The sequence below is a fragment of the Rhincodon typus genome, chromosome 2 (genome assembly GCF_021869965.1).
Source record: "Rhincodon typus isolate 14 chromosome 2, sRhiTyp1.1, whole genome shotgun sequence".
NCBI classification, from domain to species: Eukaryota; Metazoa; Chordata; class Chondrichthyes; order Orectolobiformes; family Rhincodontidae; genus Rhincodon; species Rhincodon typus.
Window position 1 is genome coordinate 58510573 of NC_063333.1, and position 24169 is coordinate 58534741.

Here is a 24169-nt window from a genome sequence, read left to right on the forward strand (position 1 = left end):
TTCCTGCTCCTCTGAATGCTGCTTGGCCTGCTGTGTTCATCCAGCTCTACACCTTGTTATCTCAGTCTTTGAAGGGGCTTCTTTCTCAGAACCACCATCAGTCAATGACATGGGTATGCAGATTCCGGTAAATTAGTCAGCAACAGCATCTTTATAATTACTGGAACCTCTTTACTATTTGACTTGAACATCAGAGATATAACAAGAAGGTATAAAAGAGTAGAAATTTACATACATTATCAGCCAACATCAAAGCACCAGCCTCGATTACAAATCCATATGACTCTTGATCCTTTACTACAGCCGCAGTTAAACCAGCAGCGCTGCTGGCTTTCCCACTAGTGTAGACAGCTCGAGGACTGAACTCTTCCACGTGTCTGAAACAAGAAAAACAAAATTCTAACAATTGTTGTTATACAATGTTAAACATCCAACCACTTGGCACACAAGACACAATGAGATAAAACCCTACTGATCAAAATACTTGAAGGAGATGGTTTAAGAGTATATAATATTACGAATGGCAATAAACGCATATTTACTATTACCCTTCAAGCACAGAAAACAACGCTGTTTCCCAACAGGCCATCCTAGATAAGGTGGAATGATATTCAGTTACAATCTCAAACATTTAAACCCTTTTGTTGATGAGGTATGTTGAATTCAGAGCATGTCTATATTACCATGGCAGCTTTTGGATATTTTATACAAATTCAACTTGCCAATGTAAACAGTATTTCAATGATATGCAAGGAAAAATGATTATTTGATAAAGGAAATGTAAGGAGGGGTTCACAAAAGATTATGAATTAAAATAAGTGCATTTTGAGAAGAGTCTTAAAAGGAACAAGCAAAACCATAGGGAGACTTAAATACAAACATGCAAAGATTAAATGAGGGTTTGGAACAGAAGGACGATAACAAATAACAACCCAGATTTTGGGGGGGGGGTAGTGGGGCCAGGGGAAGGGCATATTCTTTATCCCATTTTCCTTGGAAAGGGAATCCATATTCCCAGAACTTTAGCTTTGCAAAAGTCCTGTGGATTTAAATCCAGGACCTTAAATTAGTTCTGCCATCTCTACCATCCAGGTTGACAGGTTCAATGAGGGTAGACCTACAGAGCTAGGCCTCAGCCACAGGGACAGAGGTTACCAGAAGACATCTAAAGTGGATAGAGAGAGATAAATGAAGAGGGCATTGGAGTCAGCTCACAGGTAGGGCAGATGGGATGGGATTATGAAGGAGAGTACACTAACAGACCAGAAAGGCTAGACTTCTGCTGGAAAAGCACTGTCTATCTAAACTACAGGTCAAGGATTGGAAAACCCAGCTAGCCTGGGTCAAATCTGATACCACAAAAATTGAGAGATGCAGCCATGTTTAAATGTTTAATTCTGGACCCTCTTTTGGACAGCAGATTAAATTGCTTATAGGGAAAGCTCTGCTGTGTTAAAATGGAAAGTGAACTCATTGAAGACATTGTAATTGTAGATCCCGATTTTGTTTTAAACATTCCTTCACCTGCCTGTCCTGAGGAGGTTAAAATATTTCAATTTATATTAGCTACAGACTGCTTGGAGCCGACAGACTTGTTCCACTGGAGTGCCATGTCACTCACTCATATACAATGAATCTGTCGAGCATCAAACACCCTTTCATTTGTTAATTCTGTATTTTTCTTCATTGCTTAGTTTTGATTTTTTTTAATTTTAAAAATTTCCTTGTTACTACAATCATACACGTTTTGTTAAGTTGAAGCATATATAATTGTTGCATTTTACAGCACAGAAGCCATTGTGGCCATCACACCATAACAGGCCCTCAAAAGCTATAGGTTTAATCCCTTTCTGTTCTTTGCTGCAAGCGTTGATTCACCTGCACTTTTATCAAAATTGGGCTTATGTAAATAGCAGTCACCAAAATCCCAGAGGACTGTAGGGCTGCTCTTATTGAGCATGATTGGTACTGAAATTAACCTGAGGGTCATCATGCTTCAGGCAAGGGGCAAGGGTGAGAAGATGGCACCTTCATGGTGACCTCCGCTGGTTCAAGAATGCTGCTGGCATGACTCTGCATCACCAACTAGCCGTCAAGCCAACTGGGCTAATTGACTTGCCTTTCATGTTACTTCACTTGCTTACTGTCAAAGTGCCTTTAGATTTTGTGACTACAAACAAGAAAATGGCACGTATTCTCAACTACATTCTAATCTGCACTTTCATTTCTGCTTTTTTTTCCAGCAGAGAAAAGCTGCATGGATTTTAATAAAATAGACTCCCCCGTCCCCCAAGTGAACAAAGCACAATGGAGGTCAGTTCATCAGTGGCAGGCTAATTGCACCTAGCGATGATTTTCATGTGTAGGTCTTAATGGCTTTTCTTAAAAACTGAAAGCAATTAAAGCCAAGGTTACAATGCCATGCCAAGTCAGCATATACAGTGTACAAAATGTTTCTCCAGACAAACACCATCTACTCAATGGCAACAGTCAACATCAATCCAACCATTACAACTCAGAATCATGTCTCATCATAGAATTATGGAATCCCTACAGTGTAGAAGCAGGCCATTCAGCCCATCTAGTCCACTCTAGCCCTCCCAGACCCCATCCCCCTACCCTATCCCTGTAACCCTGTATTTCCCATGGCTAATCTACCTAACCTACATATCCCTAGACACTATGGGCAATTCCCCATGGCCAATTTACCTAGCCTGCACATCTTTGGACTGTGGAAGGAAACTGGAGCACCCGGAGGAAACCCACGCAGACACAGGGAGAATGTGCAAACTCCATGCAGACAGTCGCCCGAGAGTGGAATCAAACCTGGATCACTATATACAAGAAATCAATTAAAGGAGATGAATTACAAGGACCAATGGAGTAATATTAGCTTGTAAAGCATGATCTACAGTGGAGTCAGAGACAAAACAAAATAACTATGATTGCAATAAATAACTTATTATTTTATATATAATTATCACCTTGAGGTCAAATATCCAAGATGAGTTTTCAACTCGAGTTATCCGAGTTATCTGCTCCAACCACACTCATTTCCAACACTAGTATTACCATTTCCACTGCTGCTGAAATTCTCCTACATGCCTGTTACTTCCAGAACTGACTGTTTTAATTCATTTTGACTAGTCTACTTCATTATATCCTCTAACAAAATATGACATCATCCAAACTTCTGCTGCCCATGTCTCAAATCCTACCAAATGTCACTCCCAATCACTTATGCTCACTGAACTACACTGCCTCCCCGGTTAAACATTGATAAATGCTTGTTGCCATTTTCAAATCTCTCCATGACTTGGTCCCTCTCAATTTCTGGTCTTATTAAGCACAATAATTGTATTTATCACTCACATAATTTGGCCTCTTGAGCAAATTAGATTTTAAAAATGTTCTCACTGGAACATATGGAACACAGGAAATGTTCCTCAGCTGTCTGCGCCCTGAGTTTCCTCTACTATGCACTCTCCTCAAAGTATGGTTGCGCAAAATCAACTTTTGATCATCTGACATTATATCTTCTTATGTAACTTGGTATCATAATGTTTTAGGATGTCTGTGGTATCTTTTCTTCAAATTAAGAGGTACCCGAAGTTCAAGTTGTTGGCGTCAGCATTCCTAGTCGAAACATGATTGGCAATAATCAATTCTACTCATTTATTTTCTAGAAGGTAAAAGTCCTTGCTTGGGTGAAGTTCCACAGTCATTGTCAGTTATTCACTTAAAGTTATCCACGTGACACTAAAACTAAAGTTGCCATAGTCCTACCAGATCACAGGCTGCTCTGTTGATAGAGGGTGACCACACCTCTGGAGAGGGGAAAACGTTAAGAAGGAAGGTCTTTCATGGAGCGTCAGTCCGTTGTTGGAATTGAACCCATGCTGCTGGCAGTACTCTGCATTGCAAGCCAATCATCCAGCCAACTAAGCTGATCGATCCCAAAAAGGCAAAGTTGCCATCATCCCAGAGGGCCAAACAGCTGCTTTCTCAGAGAGAAAGGCGGCGAGAGGCGAGAAAGAATGGAGAGAAGTTGAGAAAGAACAAGAGACAGAGAGGCAGAGCAAGAAAGAACGAGAGAGGGGGAGGGGGAGCAAGAAAGAAAGAGAGAGAAGGAAGATACTTAAGAAAGGAAGAGACATAGAGAGAGAAATGGCTGTTTGTGGTTTAATAGATGGATTGTCACCATTCCTCCATCAACGTGTGAGGTTGAAAAGGCTAGTCCTCATGGTTACCTCAGTCAGTATGAGAATTGAATCCACTTGGTGGGCATCACACACCAGCTGTCCGTCCAGCTGAGTTAATCAAAGCTCTGTGAGACTACACAGTGAATGGCCACAGGCTGAATACAACAGCATCGTAGTTCGATAAAAAAAGTCAACACTGGCTGTAGGGAGTGCAGATGAACTCAGTTTTTGTTTGAAATTGTGTTGTATATATCAGCTGCAATTAGTCTTGAAACATAGTGCGTCTGATGATATTATTTGTCATGGTTAAGCCGAGTTAGTAATTTACAGTGGATGTGGCATTATTCCCATCACATGGAGCTGTAATCCTTCAAAGGGGACAATGGAGAAAATTAGGAGAATAACAAGAGTCTACTTCAATTGATTTTCTAATTGTTTTTGCTTCTTTTTGAAACAAGAATCATACATTCTGCAAAGTAAATAGACCAAATAAAAATGTTTCTTAAATAAACCCACAAAGTTAATTCATTACTGGAAATTGTCTCTGACGGTTTTTGAACTGTAGGTTTATCTGGTATGCTACTGTCCTCCAGTGGCTGAACAAAAATACACATGTAGAAATCTACCAACAAAATGAGTGTCTCAATTAAATCAAATTCCAAATATATTCTATTTCATCCAAAGACTCCAGAATCTTAATGAACCATTCAATTGATTCCATTGCAATTTCAGTCTTGCCAGAGCCAGGTGATTCTGGGTTCAAATGTTACATGATTTGAACTCAATCTCTTTTGAAATTTAGTGCATCAATAAGGGAGAGCTGCCCCTTGAATGAGTGCTATGACCTTGTTTTAATGTTTGCTTGATAGCAAATGTGAGCTTGATTTGAAGAGAGGGAGAATTCTCCTAGTGGCCTGATCTATATGCAAAAATAATATTTTTTTTAAAAATTTCATTGTGATTACTTGTGGCCAAATTGGCTGCTATATTTTTTCTGCATTACTACTGAGTACATTTCAGAAGTATTTGCCATAAACCAGTTTAAGGAACCTGAGCTGGTGATACATAGTCTTTTCATTAAGTTTCACTCTTCACCTGCTCTCCTAGAAATCTATTCCAATTGTTGATTATGAAAATTCTCTTTTTAAAAGGGTCCTAACTTGTTGTCCTACTTAATTTGTTTTCATTAACCTGGATACAAATGTAGGTCAAAGGCTGGGTACACTAATGGGTACTCTATTCCATTCAATTTCCTCCATTATCTGTAAAAGGTGAATGCCACTTGCCTGGATAGATGCAACAATGCTAAAAAATTCAACATATCCAGGAGGGTGTTCTTCTCAATTGGGATCTACTCAATTGGCTCAATATGCATCCCCTCCAAAAGTTACGTGGTCGCTGCATGTAACCCAGTAACCAAACTGCTAGCAAAGTAGGTTTTCAGCCCGTGACCCAACCACCAAGGGAAGGACAATGTTACGGGAACACCAACACTTGCTAGATTGCCACCAAGTCACCCACTTTCCTGACTCAGGCATTTAGTCCTATTTCTTTGCTATTGCTAGGTAATGTCCTGGATTCATTGCTTAGTCAGTACTGTCAAATAGTGTTTCAAAATGATTCTGAGAGAATTCATCATTGCCCTCAGAAATAGTAAGGTTGACAAAGTAAATTGTGACCCTTCTACTTCACAAGTTTTGTTCGAGACAGATAACAATCCAAACATGAAGCCAAATTGACAGTTAAAACAATGTACCTGGTTTAAAAAAAAATCAACAAATGAGGAGTAGGCCATTTGATAGTGGTTTCAACTCCCCTCTCTTGCTTACAAAAATGCAGTTATATCCTCTCCTAAGTAAGGCAATCAAGATTCTTTATAGTACTCCAGATGTGGTTTCAACAATGCTGTACAACTGTGGCAAAACATTGTTATTTTCATGTACCCTTCCTCTTGCAATAAATTACAACATTCCATTTCACTTCCTAATCACTTGCTCTACTTACAAATAACCTTTTTGGGACTTTAAGAATGAAAGCACCCAGAACCCACCACACCTCATTGTCTGACCATTCTATTTGAATAAGCTGCTACATTGCTAGTTGCTCCCAAAGAATGCAAGTTCATGTTTTCAGAATGATTAAACCCACACTAATGAATCCAAACAGGAATACAGAAAAGTTTTTTAAACCAGCGAGTGGTGAGAATTTGCAATATATTATCATGAGGAATAATCAAGAGTAATTGATACATGCAAGGAAAATCTAGATAAATACAAGAGGGTGAAAGGAACTAAACATAATGCTGACAAAGGTTAGATGAGGGGGAGTGGGAACAGATTGGTGAGCAATATAGCCATGAGTTTTGACCAGTTAAGCCAAATGGCCTGCTTCTGTACTGTACATTCTCTTAATGTTTATATACTGCATTCATGCTCAACTATATCCTTTAGGGGCTCAGGCTTAATATTCTGAGAGCAACGTCTCCCAAAAGTCATATTGCTTACTTAAGAAACTGGCTCTTGGACGTGCTGGGGTCACCAACAATACAGATATTAATATCACCACGAAGAGAAATACCATCTTTTGTAGTCTTTGCAACTCCTCCAAACAGCATCAGTAAGATTCCCCTCTTAATTTCATCACTACCTGTGGGAAAGCATTGCCTTAATTATAGAAAATAATTGGAAAGTATAAATCACAAACCCCAAGTCAATTACCTAATGCAGTTATCCACAAACCATGACATTTTTCTATGATGCAATTGGAAAGCTTGTTTTTTTTAAATAATAAAAAAAAACTCTTCAAAATGTACTTTACATGCTTGATATGCAATTAATTCCTGACACTGAATAACCAACACACATTGCAAAATCCATAATCCTTCCATCTCTACAGGAATTAGAAATCTCACCAGGCGACTCAACTCAAATTATGTAATAATGCACTCTCATTTACTGATCTTCACTTCAAATGGAAATGCCATTATCTTAAAAGAGGAGCTATGTAGAAACTATACAGAAATTGACTAAAACAATTAAGAATTCTGAAATATGCTCTTTTCATACTCTGCAAGTCTTTATTCATGTACTTTTAGTGGTACATAGATACTAAAGACCAATTCTTTGATTTTTTAATAGTCTGTCTAATGTTCTGACCACTTTGTATACAATTATATATTTTCACTTGAAGTTTGATATGATCTTTAACATTTTTTTTAGTTAGCCAAGGGTTGTGGTCCTCTCCTTGGAATTTCTCTTTGGCTGGTATGTATCTATTCTGTGTACTCTTGATATATCCCCTTAAATATCTGCCCCTGGTTTCTCATTCAAACTAATTTGCCAGCTCTACTTTCATTCAGTCATAATTGAATATACTAGGTTGGGACTCCTTTTTCCTTCCAGAAAACAGAAGGCCAAAGTAAATCATTCTATCTTTGATGTCTAAGGACACCTTAACTTAAAATGTCATTATTTAACCTCAACATCTTGTGCCACACCAGGTCTAGTATAGTCTGCACTCTAGTTGGCTCTAGAACATGAAGTTAACAGATTCTCTTCCTTCCCCTTCAAAACAAAAAAAAACACATTCTATGAGCTTATTTAGGCTCCATTTGCACATGAGTTTTTTTTGGGTCTATGTGTAGATTAAAATCCCTCATGAACAAAACTGCTAGCTTTCTAACAAAATCATGCTAGTTCTTCCTTTACTCCCCATTCTACCATATGATTACTGGTATTGGGCCTGTACACTAATCTCACAAATCAATTCTTGCCTTTCTCACTTCTATCTGAACTGCCTTATATTCTGACACAACAAGGTACAGGGCTGGATGAACACAGCAGGCCAAGCAGCATCATAGCCTCTCTGCTCCTATGATGCTGCTTGGCCTGCTGTGTTCATCCAGCCCTGCACCTTGTTGTCTCGGATTCTCCAGCATCTACAGTTCCTACTGCCTTATATTCTGGTTTCCTGAACTTGGGCCATCCCTCTTTATTGTGCCAATACCATCAATAGTTAGCAGATCTACCCCTCCACTATTTCATAACTTTGTTCTTCTGAAAAGTAATTTTCCCTTTAATATTTAGATCCCAGTCTATGGCATTCCTGCAGCCATGTCTCTATAATGGCCAGACTGTACTTATTTATTTTATATTAGTCAAGTTAACTATAATTTTTCAATTACGAACCTAGATGTAGTTTCTTTCCAATCGTGAGGAGGAGTGGTTGTGAAAAAAACAAATCAAATTTCCAAGACTGAAACTCTTCATAGCTATTCAAATTTTGGGTTCTGTTGCTCCACGTTGAAAACCCATTGAGAATAAGATCAACATCACATACTCTTTGTTGAAAACATAGTAGGAATAGCAATGTGATTATGTTCTATTCAGAATTTGGCAGCATTATACAAATAGAAAACAATTAAACATACTTCAGCTTTGTTACTGTAGACTTTGACCAAGTCCATTGAATTTCTCTTCATGCTTTGGTTTAACTAGGCTGTCTCTTACCATGAATTGTAGGATAAAGGCTGGTGCAAATATTGTGATACAGATTTTTATCCTGACTCATTTCAAACACTTTTTCCCACTCCTGCAGAGTCATCTGCTTTTTGATGCTTTCTGCGGTCTGTTCCTCTCTGTACACTGAGCCACCAAACTGTGGAACATATAATGAAAAATGTTAAAGAGAGACATTTTCCAGAAGAACTCAGAATGTGGATGGTACAACATTAGAGATGTACGATTGAATTGTTGAAAATCTTAATACACAAATGTTCTACCAAAATCACACATGGTCCATTAACATTTCCCCAGCCCAAGAAGACCCGAGAATAACCACTTCCTGCATATATCTCATTTAGAACAATTGCAAATTTACATTGTAAATATTAGCACCTGTCAAAATCTTGTGTCTACTTCATTTGTTTGTGCCTCTGGTGAGATATTTAATGCCTTTACATTCAGCAGTGACATAAAGCAAGCATGTGTCATGGCTGCCCAACTCTTTATTCTCTTCTTTACTGCAATGCTTAAGGAAACCACCTACTGGCAGCAACACGTGGAAGAATAGGGGTAAAGCCAAAGCTTTTGGGTTGGGAAGCAAGAGTTGTAGGTTGGCTTCCAGTTGCTACATCCATGTTCCATGTCCATGTCCTCAATCATGAGTCAGATCAATATAGACTGAGGGATCCACCACCCATATTGACAGGCTGCCTGCACTTGTTTACCAGTCAATCTCTACCAGGCCATTATTCTTCCCTTCTGCTGTATAGTAAAAATTTCTTTGGCTGCTAAAAGGCAGCCCAAAGACCTAGTGTGCCTCTGCCAAAGACCCCTGGTGTCCAGAGATGACAGAACTTCACAAGATCATCCCAAGCACCCAATAACAACATGAACCTTTGGGCACTTTTGCTGAACTTGTTGTTAAAGTCTTCAGTCAAAGTCACTAAGTTATTTCCACTTTTACATGCTGTAACAATGAGTAGCCTAACACCAAAGATCTAACACTTAGGATGGTTTCCTTAACAGAGAACTGTGCTATATTAATTATTTCCTTATTATTATTAAGAAAACTTTGCCAAAATCCATTGTCTTTTAAAGGGAAAAGTATACATTAAATTTTCTTAAACATGTTCCACTTAACCAGCTTAAGGGATAGTTTGAGAACTTCAAATCAATAAGGTTAGTAACTGAAAGAGGAAGATGGCACTTCTTCCATGCTCTCTATAGGACGCAATTATTTATGCTGCTTTCTGTAAATTTTACACCAGTTTATGTTACAGCATACAAGAATGCAAGTCTTGGGAAATTTGGTCTGAGTTCCTGTGGCAGGATCCATAAACTACTGCCAATTTCTGTGCAAGAACAACACAGCAAATTCCTACTCTAAACATCAGTCTATTGAGCCAAGTTAATTCAATGATACAAATTCAGGAGGGGGCATAAGAAAACATCAGAGCACTGCTTGAAACTAGGCAAAGTCAAAGACATGGAGACCAACTAATCAAAAGTGTAAGTTTATGCCGGTCAGATATCCTCATGTTGTTTTGAAACTAGACCAAGCAAATGATTTCAAGCCTCAATTATGCATTTATTCCAGTGGCATGTCAACAAACCCACTATACTTTCTAACAAACATTGATTAACTATTGTACCAGTATCATAAAATTTGCATGTATAACTGTTCAAAATTTATAAAACTAAGCCAAATAAAACTAATGCAGTTATGTAGAGGTCAGAGTAGTGAGTATGCATACCAAGACTTCCATCAACATAACACACTTAACTTTGGAAAATAAACAGACAATAAAACGGCACTAAGCCAAGGAAAATATTAGAAGAGACAATTAAAAACTCAGTTAAAAAGATTGGTTTTACACATATTAAAATGTCATGATTAAGACCTAGATGGCTGAAGTCATGGCTAGTAATGGCAAGGTGAAGAATTCAAGAATGCAAGACATGGTGAGCTTACAGAACTAGGAGGGGAGATGCTATACAGGAGTTTTTAAACAGAGGACCAGAATTCCAATTTGGAGGTGCTGGATAAGTGAGACAGGAGCCTTCTGTAGGTCAGCAATTACAGGAGTGATAGGAGAACAGGACTTGGTTCTAGTTGGGATATACCGTGAGTTTTGGATGAGCTCAAGATAGAAATGTAGTAGATAAGAAGGTGTTTAGCAGAGCATTGGAATAGTTAAACCTACTAATGACAAACAATAAAGATGAGGCAGGGATGAAGACAGTTTTTTTTTGTTTTCCAGATTGCCTGCAGCCAATCTGTGATGAAAACACAGGCTGAGTTGAAACTAAGCTAGAGATAAAATAGGACAAAGGCCCGACCAGTCCCCCTCCACTGAAACCCTCATCCGCTTAGCCGAACTCGTCCTCACACTCAACAACTTCTCTTTCAATTCCTCCCACTTCCTACAGACAAAGGGGGTAGCCATGGGTACCCGCATGGGCCCAAGCTACGCCTGCCTCTTTGTAGGTTACGTGGAACAATCCCTCTTCCGTACCTACACCGGCCCTAAACCCCACCTCTTCCTCCGTTACATTGATGACTGTATCGGCGCCGCCTCGTGCTCGCACGAGGAGCTCGAACAGTTCATACACTTCACTAACACCTTCTACCCCAACCTTAAGTTTACCTGGACCATCTCTAACACCTCTCTCCCCTTCCTGGACCTCTCTGTCTCCATATCGGGCAATCACCTAGAAACCGATATTCATTTCAAGCCCACCGACTCCCACAGCTACCCAGAATACTCCTCCTCCCACCCACCTTCCTGCAAAAATGCTATCCCCTATTCCCAATTCCTTCGCCTCCGCTGCATCTGCTCCCAGGATGAGGCATTCCACTCCCGTACATCTCAGTTGTCTTCGTTTTTCAAGGACCGTAACTTTCCCTCCTCGGTGGTCGAGAACGCCCTCAACGGTGTCTCCCACATCTCCCGCACCTCATCCCTCACACCCCGTCCACGCAATAAGAACCAAAAAAGAATCCCCCTCGTCCTCACGTACCACCCCACCAACCTCCGGATCCAACGCATCATCCTCCGACACTTCCGCCATCTGCAATCCGACCCCACCACCAAAGACATCTTTCCCTCCCCACCTTTATCTGCTTTCCGGAGGGACAACTCTCTCCGTGACTCCCTTGTCCGCTCCACACTCCCCTCCAGCTCCACCACACCCGGCACTTTTCCCTGCAACCGCAGGAAGTGCTACACCTGCCCCCATACCTCCTCCCTCACCCCCATCCCAGGCCCCAAGAAGACTTTCCACATCAAGCAGATGTTCACCTGCACATCTGCCAATGTGGTATACTGCATCCGCTGTACCCGGTGTGGCTTCCTCTACACCGGGGAAACCAAGCGGAGACTCGGGGACCGCTTTGCAGAACACCTACGCTCGGTTCGCAACAAACAACTGCACCTCCCAGTCGCGAACCATTTCAACTCCCCCTCCCATTCCTCAGACGACATGTCCATCCTGGGCCTCCTGCAGTGCCACAACGATGCCACCCGAAGGTTGCAGGAACAGCAACTCATATTCCGCTTGGGAACCCTGCAGCCCAATGGTATCAATGTGGATTTCACAAGTTTCAAAATCTCCCCTCCCCCTACCGCATCCCAAAACCAGTCCAGCTCGTCCCTGCCTCCCTAACCTGTTCTTCCTCCCACCTATCCCCTCCTCCCACCTCAAGCCGCACCTCCATCTCCTACCGACCAACCTCATCCCGCCCCCTTGACCTGTCCGTCCTCCCTGGACTGACCTATTCCCTTCCTAACTCCCTACCTACACTCACCTTTACTGGCTCCATCCCCGCCTCTTCGACCTGTTTGTTTCCTCTCCACCTATCCTCTCCTCTATCCCTCTTCTATCCGCCTCCCACTCTCTCCCTATTTATTTCAAAACCCCCTTCCCCTCCCCCTTTTCTGATGAAGGGTCTAGGCCCGAAACGTCAGCCTCTCTGCTCCTATGATGCTGCTTGGCCTGCTGTGTTCATCCAGCCCTGCACCTTGTTGTCTTTGAACCATTTGGTTCAACCATTGATAGTGACCTGCGAATGTAGTGAAATCCATGGCTAGGAAACAAAGCAATGGACAGGCATTGTAAGTTTTTGATTAATACTACTAATGGGGTGTTATACATTGGTTTCAATTAACATTCTATGGTTTAAAAATTGCCATCTTCTTAAATCATTTGATTTAAATTTCTTCATGCTGATTGAGACAATTAAATAGTTAAAGCATCTGGAGAATAGGGAAGTAACTGGATCCAAGAAATTGTTCTTAATGATAATCTAAATACATTATCTAAAAGTTTAAAATATTGAAATAAATATCATCCCTGGCCTCCAGACTTAACTTCAATTTTAAAAAGCTGCCTAAAATATGTAAAAACAAACTTGAAACCTTAAAAGAAATAAGCAAATTTTGGCCAGCAGTCTGAACCCAATGTGGCTTTTTTTGTATTAAATAGGAACCATGTGTTTGAATTAGGTTGGCTATTAGTTAATCAAGGTATTAGCAAACCTATCTATCTGTGGCATAAGTTGACCTATATTCCATTATGTTTTGCATTTGATCTGCACAAATGGCTTGGTGTTTGTGAATAACTAACAGTTGGTACTATAGAATGTACCACTGTTCCTCTAACTCCAATGTATATCTACAGGGACATATCCCATTCTGAACAAGTAAAGTCATCTCGGTGGGCCTAGAGAACGAGAGATGGATATTTGTCTCAGTTTACATGACTCTATTCACACAGGTGAGGAGGGACCATGTGACACTCAACCTTAGCCAATCAGAAAAGGCTAATTTGGAATCTTTTGTCGTAAGAAATTGGAAACTGTCCAATTAAGGATAAATGTTGAGAAGCTAATCTTCAGTTACACCAGTTCCCCAATGCTTTTGTGGTGTAAGTATTCTGGCACAGTTCAACATCACTTCAGAGGTCAAAAGATGACAGACTTCACTTGCACTGTCAGTGATCAAGGGAACCTGGGTGCTGGGGGAATAATCTTTCACACTGTCTTCAGTATATTTGATAAGCCCATCTCACTAAACAAGTTATACTTAATTAGGAATATTGCTCAGGCACAACTGAATCCCCTCATTATTGCAATTTTTAAAAAATCCAAATCTGGATTTTAAAAGAAAATTAATGAATGTTATAATTTCAAAACCCCAAAATTATAAAATTAAAGGCAACAATCTTCCCAACATGTAACTGGAGGAAACTACCCAGAACTGAACGTCAGACTTCAATCCCAGCTCAGAGACAGTGAAAAGACTACATAAAGTTGTGGAAAGGTCGTTCTGGTGTCTTCATATATGTCACTGAGAGGCCACATTTGATGAGAAATAACAAGTGTCTAAGGGTGTTTCATACATCCTTCTGTAATATTACATTCGGTGCTAAATAAATTAGCCGGCTTCTTAGCTTGGTTGGTCTGTGTGCAGAGATTTGAAATAAACACTAATTAAAACAAAAATTCTTTGCATCCAGGCTTTGGTCTCACAAAAGTAATGTCCCATCGTTCTTACCCGGGGATCAGTAGGCGCTACGTAACAAGCCAAGAAAGCCAGTCTGTAGGAAAGATCACGAACTCCCAAAGCTTTCAGGCCCTGTATGCCATCAAGTTCAGACCCCTGCACCCCTGAAACGCGAGTACTTGTCTCCGCTCTCGTACCTGATTTTGATACAAAACAAAATTTTTATGCCCATTAGGTTGAGAAAACATATATCTGCAAAAAAAACTAATGAAACTGACTTGAATACTCAACACATTTAAAGATTTTACTGAAGATTTTACTGCAAATGTTTATTTTCGATGCAGGATTTTCTAGCAATACTTGCTTTTCTTCAGAGGACAATATATTTTCTAGTTAGGCTGTTAGATCAGTTTCCAGAGTGATAAAGATAAAATGTTGAGGCAGTTTCCACAGATGTAAGGAATTGCTAGTATAAAAAGTGGAATGCAGCTTAATTTTGATCCATTTAGTGAATTAGTTATTGTACTCCTTGTAGCAATTTGAAACCTGGAAATCATCTTGAATGCTTACCTTTCTCACAGTGCAGCTTAAAACTAGGTAGTAGTTCACTTATTGATGTACTGCAAATTTATTAATAGATCAGATAATGGACAAAATAAAAAAGACAATACATCGCACAGGCCTTGAAGATATAGTAGCATTAATTACTTACCACTTGAAAACACGTTGAGAGCAGTCTTTTTTTAAAATATATTTTGTCTATCTAAATACTATTTGAATTTATACAAGTTTGATTTATTTACCTTCCACACTTCATTTGCAGTATCTGCTCAGGATGCAAGACCTTTGTTTATAGTTTATTTGCACTCTCATTTCCCAATTCCTCAGTTTTCCAAGTTATTAAAAAATGACTCATCCCCTTACCTTAGTTGTTTTACTTCACTATTGAACCAGAGAAATTTTTAGCACCGGGGACTATCATTTGGTTCGCAGTCTGCGCAATTGAAAAACCAACCTCATTCCACCGTTTCCTCAGTTGTACATGAGCTTCACGTTTAAACATTTATCAACTTTTCCCTCAAAAAGATGCTGTGATGGCGATCTTGATCACTTAGTCGGAAAGCATTGCAATTTCTAACAACTGCAGAATTTTCTGACGAATGCTGTTTGGTCCGAACAATTTAGAAATGCTAATACTTCCACCCCATTGACACAGATTGTCTATTCAGAGGAAACAGACCTTCCTTACTCACTTTTCACATTTTAAAATTTGCATTAGTCTTTCAGCCCTCTCTGCACCAATTAAAATATTCCCAGTGCTTTACACTTCTCTTAAAATGTATTACACTTCTGGTAAAGTTACAGTTAAAAAGAAATTGTTGTAATGTTCTTCTTAACCCAGGAAATTCAAAACTTGAGTGGTCTAACCATGTTTGTGTACAAATGCATTGTTTCTTTAGTATTATCCCTCAAAGTGATTGTGTTTTTTTAAGTAATGGTTTTACATTTGCAGGTAATAATGTGTTAGAACCTTAAACATAGAGGTGTGCATAGCTTAAAGTTGAGTATAACATTTTATTTCTATTTTATGCCCACATTAAACGGATGGATATTTAAACTAATGATGTGTGCTTACTTGAACCAACTGTGGTATTTTATTCTTTGGAACTTCGCGCACGCTCTACAATGGGTCAAGGGATATAAAGGGTTAATGTTGAGGAATACACATTATGCACCACCGATAATAATTGTTCAAAACTTTTCTCAATAGCATACCAGGTGGTTTTCCATTACCAGACTAGACCAAGCAGTCATTAACTAGACACTAGACCAGGCACTAGACTATATCCCCAGGAAAGAGGATGGTGACAGCAAATCTACCCTAAATACCTAAGACACAAGCACTGGTGATGATTCATCTTACAACAGAACACAAAGTAGAAATTCCCAGCAGACATACTTTCAGGTATGCCTTTTTATAAATGAGATGCTATGAACACAGTCGATCTGTAAGGTTTAAATCATACAGTTAAACTTCGAGAGAGCAACTCTGCACAAGGCTGACTTAATAAAGAGGAAATATAGTAACAAACAGCAGCAAGCTTTTGGACAGTCTTCTACAATATTATACTAATTTGTCTGAAATATTCAAACCTGAATTCCTAATTTGGGATTTAAAAAAGATAATAAGGTGATGAAACTAATAAATTAAGTCAAATCATGTAAAACAGGCATGCATAATAGACCAAACACAAAAGACTTATTTGTTTCTTCTAAAAATCATTATTTCATTAGATACAAGGTTTATGTAACCCTGATAACTTGAAAATATACTTTGCTGGACAACGTGCAGATACTTGTAGAAAGGATTTTTATTGCCTAATTGGATTTTTATAAAAAGAATTCCAGTACAACAAATGGCTCTTTTAATAAGTTTAGACTTTTTACCTGGTGTAGATAGTTGGTTAACATCTGGGACTACAATAAGTGTACCAGTAAAGTCACATCTGTCTCCAGCCTGAGCCATTTCCACAGCCTCTGCTCTCATTATCACCTCCACACTACGTGGAATGCTACCTTGAGGAAGTTCAGCCTGTGTTTCTTGAATTCGTACCTAAAATAAAAGCAGAAATTTACAACAAACTGCAAGTCAGTTCTTCCCCCCTTTCAGCTGTCTATTATTCTTCTCAAGTCACCTTTCGCTTCCATGCACCCAGCCATTTACGGTTTCGACAAGTTACTCATATGCCCATCAAACCACTTGACACTGATGTACAATGTGAGAATACTCTCACACTTCTCTGCTTTGGCTGTAAGGACTGGGTCAGCTTACACTAGGACTTTCTCCTACTACAGTACAAGTCGCACTGGGAAACCTCAAGCTTGATTATGGCAAACAATGTAATTTAGATATTGTTGGACTGAGTTTTTATTTGCATGGATGGCTGGTATTTTTCTACAGCAGCATTTAAGTTTCTTTGAAGGAATTATACTCTCAAACATCTTGTCCATTGGCTGCTTTTCTCTTTTGACATGAGTCAGTGCAAAAAAGAAACAAAGTCTTGGAGCAATCCAAGTTAATAGCTAAATGCATTGGGTAACAACCACTGGATTCAAGCATTTTCAACATCTGAAGAATGAAAATGTTGCAGCAATGAAAGACATCCTGGAGGAAAAATGAGCAGCCTTCATTGTCTAGCATAACATCTGAAGTTCACAAGGATAGGTGGCACCATTCCAACAGCTCATGACCGACACTCAAAGACAAATACTAACATTCAAACTGACTGATTAGGTTGCATGAGAGAAAACTATATAAAACAGACATTTTAATAATTTAAACTATGGGACTGCAGTTGATCTGGACTTTATTGGTCTTTTAATATTACAGCAAACTCACATACTTGAATACAAGCTAAAGTCATCCACTTAATGTACAACTGTGATGCCAGCAAGAATTCAAAGAATTGCTTAAGTGCATGTTAACATTGTTTCATTCAAATATGGGGAAGAGATATTGTGGTGAGCATAAAAGTAGGCCATGCTACAGAGCCGGAGAATAGAGGAATTACCTATATTTCCAAAACTGACCTTCTGAAAATCCACAAAACGAGACTTGCTGGTATCCAATATAAACCTGCGGCGATTAGCACAAACTGGGTTCTTACAGACAGTTGGCTGACTGTACTTGAACTGCTGTTCCACATCTTTGATAACTGACTGGCAGTCCATACAAAGGAAAGTACCAGCAACCAACTCGGGATGAACAGGGTGTGTTCGTACCACCTGCCCACTAATGCGTAACAACGTCCCAATCTTCGCAGCTGTAAGTTCTCGAATTCTATTTACCAGAAACATAAATGCAGAATTTTAAGCAAATTGCAGTCATTTCTAGCAATATTTTCTACGACCTTCAGTGGTGACCTTAAATTTTAGTAACTTATGGATTGTTATATTTAAGAGCAAGATCTAAAGTCATAAAGGTCAGGTAACTTGAGATGAGCTTGTTCAGTCATCAGTTTTTAGCTGGGGCAGATCCAAAGCTCTCAGAACAAGAATCAAGTTCCCAGCTTTGGATACCACAAAGGGGCAGAATGAGGGTTGTGGTGAAAAGTCAGCCAATGCCTGATTTAAATGGGAGGCTAGACTGAGCGATGTGCCAGAAAAACATACTTGGTACCAATGATGGAGGTGGAGAGAACTTAAATAAAAAAAAACGCTTAAAGAAAACCGCATTTTGCTGAATTGCATCATACTAAAATATCTTTAAAGCATAAAAGCTTCTTTTTCCTAAAAATAAGAACGGCAGTAATTGTTGATAAAAATTCTGATCTTTGCTTTTGACCTAATGTTTGTTTACTTGTCCTATGACATCTCTTAGCATACCACTCTCATCTTCAATAAGCCTCTCCTCACTACAACCTTATCACACAGCGTTATCTTGGCTCTTTTCTTCCGTCTGCCTTTCTCTGCTTAAGGTCAGAAATCACACGACACCAGGTTATCATCCAACAGGTTTATTTGAAATCACAAGCTTTCGAAGCACTGACCCTTCGTCAGGTGAAGTGAAGAAAGGCACGCAGGCACAGAATTTATAGGCAGAGAGATCAAAAGATCATACAAAGGATGTGACTGGAATAAACTAAAAATAAGATAGTGCTGGAGACAATAGTGATCTTGGGCTCATGTCATGCTACATGCAACCCCCACCATACTTTTTTGTACCTGTAAAATCTTCCTTACTGTCCTGTTTTAACACCATCACCTTGATAACTTGTTATGATCTCTCTACCTTAATTAGTTTGTACAGTTTTGGATTATTTAATAGTTTGGTTAGACCCTCAGCATGCGACTCTTACACCTATCATGTGATTCCAGCCAATTGGTTTGTCTGGAGCAGCACCTTATTTATATTTTTTCGTAATTATCTCTCTGCCTCAATTAAACAGATTATAGGTCACCCCCTTCACTTACTATTCAGCTGTTGACACTTTACTCTCACCATCTGTCACTTTTGATCACCTGCCGACATTCTACTGGCACCATTTGTAATGATCCTTTGATCTCTCTGCCCATAGATTCTGTGCCTGTATGCTTTTCTTCACTTCACCTGATGAAGGGGCAGCGCTTAGAAAGCTTGTGATTTCAAATAAACCTGTTGTCTTGTGACTTCTGACCTTGTCCAACCAAGTCCAATACCAGCATCGCCACATCATTTTGTTTTTGCTTTCGAGCCTGCTTAAAGCGTGTTACACCTTGAACTTTTCCAGTTCATCAACAGTTTGTTTCTGTCTGCAGCTACATCCTCAGAGCTTTTGGAATTCCTTTAGCAAAGACTTGCAATGTGGCAGTATATTCCCTTAACCCAATATTGCATCATTCGTGACTTTCCAGGTCAGTACCACAAACAGGAACTATAGTCTGGAATTGCAACACTCCGTTTCCTCAACAACACTGGTGCAAGCCAAATACAAGGAAGGAATGGAACTCTCAAAGTCTTGTCCGCCCATTAGCATTAATGTGTCTCCAGCAACAGTCAATGTGCGACAAAAAAATCTTGTAAGTGATGGCTAATTTTCAGCACAGAATGCTCTGGACACTTTGTTGGGTCGGGGGGGCGGTGGAAGGGCAAATGTGGCAAAGTAAGCAGGAAAAGAACAGAGAAAGTGTCCTCCTATACCTCTTAAAATATGTCACTGTCAGATAGACCACTGTCTGATTTTTTTTTAAAAAGAAGAAATATGGTTTTATTCTGTACGATTTGATTTCGAGGGTTTTAAAGTTCCATTCTTGTTATAGTTTACACTGGATGATGGATGAGGATATGGAACTGGATCTGCCACGCCGAAAAAGTGAACAGGCTCAGAACGACAGCATCCAGGAGAGAGAGCCAGGATAATTGAAGCGCCGATGAAGAGAGATTAGGATGGCACAGGCTTGCCCAACAAAGGCCAGAAGATCATGTTATGGGAAGGACACTGTACTGGACGGGGTCAGAAAAAAAGAGGAACGAAGACAACCAAGGAGACAGATGGAAGTGATTGGAAATAAGGTGAAGCAGATGGGTCCCCTAAGAGACGATGTCAGAGACTGTGGTGGATGGGTGGGTGAGTGTAGTAGGTTGTGGATGGGTGGTGTGGGTGCAGGGAATCAAGAAAGATCATGGTGAGCCACAACACAGTGAAAAAAGTAATTGCAAAAGAAAGAATATATTACACTTATGATTTAGTCATTCTGCAGCTGCCATTCATGGCAACATCATGGAGGCCAAGTATTCCTTTAGAGGTTTATTCCAGAGAGAAACGTTTGCCTGTAACTGAAGTGGGGCTACAGCCCTATTACGTGGATTCTGAAGAAGTCATGTAAGAATTACAACATTAACTCTGTTCCTCTCTCCACAGATGCTATAAAACTTGCTGAATTTCTCCAGCATTTCTGTTTTGATGTTGCATCACGCAGAGGCTGCTGCATGGATCCTAACTAGATCTTCTTCACCACGTCATAAGAGGCCCATTTCAATACCAGGGTTAAAGTCTCAATTTTGACCAGCCTCCACACTTCCATCCTCTATAAACTTGACGTGATCCAAAATTCTGCTTCCATAAAATAACTTCAAGTCCCATTCACTCATCACCCTGGTGCCTGAAGGCCTTCAATAGTTATACACTCAGTTAAACAACAACTTGACTAGAAATTCTCATTCCATTTTCTACTCCTTCCATGTCCTTGCCTCTCCATATATCTGCAATTTCCTCCAGAGATACCTTACCTACTCCAATTTCCTCCTCTTTTGCAGGCCCAATTTCTGATCATTTCATCATGGTAGCACTGCCATCAATTTCCTAACCAAGCCCTGGGATTCCCTCCCTAAATCTCTTGTTTCTACTTTAAAGATTCCCTTGACCAAGCTTTGGTTTACCTACTTTAAGATTTCATTATATATCTGGGTATCATGCTTTTTTCAAGAATGTTCCTGTGGAATGTTTTACCACCGTATATGCATTACTTAAATCCAAATTGTTGTTCTTTGTTTTGATGATTTCTCCAGTTAACTTGAGGCACTGAAAGTTGTTAGACTCCCCTCCTGCACACCACCTCAGTGCCATTAGCTACATAAAGCACCATCATGTGGATTATTCATAAGTATACCAAGGGGTTCACATCTTAAAATTGACTGATGTATCAGAGTTCAGATTGTATATTACATCTTGAAGACGTGTCACCCTGATGCATGGATATGTTTGAAATTAAACTGTCAGCTACAAGAATTTGGCATGAAGGAAGAGATGTGGAATCAGCAATAAAGAACAAGGAACCATCAGGTTAGAGTTTTGAGGAAGAGTCACTCGACCCGAAATGTTAACTCTGATTTCTGTCCACAGATGCTGCCAGACCTGCTGAGGTTTTTGGGCAGTTTCTGTTTTTGTTACCATCCAGCTATTATTGGTTTAATTGAGGAGGGTTTAATTGCCAAACTCTCTTGTATGCTGTCTTTTTCTTTAGGGATCAGACAGGAGTGTTCAGAATTTAACTTTCTGTTACAAGTCCTTGTGCTTGGGCTAGGGTATTTTGAAGCACCAGTTTAGACCGTTGGAGTAATTCGTTGCACAGAGGCAAAGAAGTTCAGGCACCTCTGAGTAACTATGATGAGTTGGAACTCCACAGCTGCCAATGCACCTGCACAAAGCAGAACATAAACTTCATTTGCACCATAAACTCTTAATGTCTTTGGAACGCATTTCAGAACAAGTTCAGAACAAAAAAAAGAGTATGCAAGTGTAAATATGTTTAATGATTAAAACCACAATTAAGTCTAAATGAAATGGCAACATGTCGATTATATAAAACCATTGAATGCTACACTGGAGAAAAAAGATTGACACAAATAATTAAGCCAGATTTTCCAATGACTTTAGGTAAACAGAGAGACAGAACGGACTAAACAGCAAGGCTATTTACTATATGGCAATACTTACTTCTGTCTGGCAGGAAAGTCTTGAAAAGCCACATAGAACTCTTTTGAAGCAGGGATGTTTCCTTGATCTCGGGCAAAGTTGCGCACAGCTCGGCAAATATATGGATAAATTCTGGGGCAACAGAAATGGACAGAAAATGGATAGGCATCAGGGCAATTAAAATGGCTCACGGCCTTTAAGTATCAACAGCATTGGAGAACATACGTTTCTATTGCACAACAAAACATCTCCTTTCCCAGATCCTGTCAATATATTCCTTTTTAAAAACTCAAGCACTTTCCATTCATCATACGAAATGAGTGAACTCTGATCCTCAGGTGAGCATTTGAGATACAGATCCTTCAAAATAAATGCCCATCGCTAGCTCCCAAAGGTCAAAGGCAGTTTTTCATTTTAACAAGCTATTTATATTGAAAATGGTTATTTGGTGGAGTAATCATAGTACTTTTATTCAATAAATGAACCTCCTGTGTTCTTCTTTCCTTAGAATCATACAGCACAAAGAGAACTTACAGCCCATTGTGACTATGTTGTTCTTGGAAGAAGCTATTCAATTAGTCTCATTACTCTTTCCTTTCAAAATACATGTTCATTATCAGGATCTCAAATTAGCTACTACAAAAATAAACTTATAAATTCAGGACAGTTTTTTGTTTCTATTTGCTTCAACTGTAAATTATCTCCATTTCCCAGTATTCAGAACTTATTGATGTGATTAACCAAACCAGTGGACAGATTACATTCTTATATTAGTGTATTTGGTTCTTCCCGAAAAACATGAAAATATTTTTTCTTCTTTTAGCTGCCACATGTCACATTCCACAATATCACATTCTTGAGGTATTAGAAGGAGAAATATAAATGTTAGAGTTGATGTTTCATTTATAACTCCATAAAAACAGTGATTCTACAAAACCTGCAAGGAGTTTGTTACTGTAATCTTCTGTGAACTAAACTTCATAGGAAATAGATTATAAAAGTGTTCATGTTTCCTGTAATGGCCTGTACCACTGTAGATGGTGCAGTGATATAAAACTTCCAAAAAAGCATCTCTAAAACAGGCAAGTTAAGAAAAGGCAGAGAAATAGGAAAGAAGGAAATGGGTTAATGGTGGTGAGAAAGAGGGGAGAAGGAGATTTTAAAAAATTAACTTAACCTCCTTTGACAAACCTGTAGATTATATAAATTTGACTTTGACTTATTCAAGTCAAAGGCCTGATATTTCCCCTAAAAGAGCATAAATTCGCTGTTATAATACATGTAGTCAGAAGAAAAGCTTTTTTTTTTCTCAAACCTGTAAAACTCTTCCTGAATGGTTGTTGCTAGCTGCTGATTATAATATTCTAGATCGGTGAAGTTCACACATAAAGTATTCCGTTCTGGCCGCATAAGCTCTTTAATATCTTTAAGATACTTAACATCCCCATCAGCACTTTGGTATCTGAAAGCATAACATGTCTTAAGAAATTCAAACTCAGAAAACAATACATAGGAATCCGAAGCTCATATGGCTTCCTTCTGCTCTGCAGCAATTCTGTGATCTGGAGATAACCAATATTTTATTTACTTTTATGTAGTAAAAAACACAGATATCCTTTCGGTTAAATTTACAAAGATCAATTTTCGTTGCCTGACAGCTCACTGTTAATTGTAAAGAAAATCGGAAGCATCTATGGTATCTCACCAACATCAACAATAACCACAACATTAGTATTTATTTATACAACACTGAAACTATAATAAAATGTTCCAAGATATTTCATGGGAGGGTTGTCAAACAAAATTTGACGCGGAGCTACACAAGGAAATATTAGAGTGGAGGATTTTGGTTCAAGATGTAGACTTTAAGGAGTATCTTTAGAGGAAAGTGAGGTAGTAAGATGGACAGCCAGGACAGTGTTGGAATAGACAAGACCACAGGCAAAAGCATGGACACTGATGTCAGCAGCATATGAACTGAGGCAGGGATGAAGTTGAAGGATGTT

General features: G+C 39.2%; 1 protein-coding gene across 1 annotated transcript in view; it reads right to left on the reverse strand.

Moving 5' to 3' along the window:
• Positions 1-24169, reverse strand: part of LOC109926938 (maternal DNA replication licensing factor mcm6-like) — a 36810-nt gene that overhangs the window by 6584 nt on the left and 6057 nt on the right. The window contains exons 2-9 of the mRNA XM_048608104.1: positions 23479-23625; positions 22185-22295; positions 17800-18049; positions 16657-16822; positions 14260-14405; positions 8711-8858; positions 6707-6848; positions 236-377 (exon numbers count right to left, since the gene is read on the reverse strand). Of these exons, the coding sequence (XP_048464061.1) occupies positions 236-377; positions 6707-6848; positions 8711-8858; positions 14260-14405; positions 16657-16822; positions 17800-18049; positions 22185-22295; positions 23479-23625 (1252 nt within the window). The remainder of the gene's footprint in view (positions 1-235; positions 378-6706; positions 6849-8710; positions 8859-14259; positions 14406-16656; positions 16823-17799; positions 18050-22184; positions 22296-23478; positions 23626-24169) is intronic.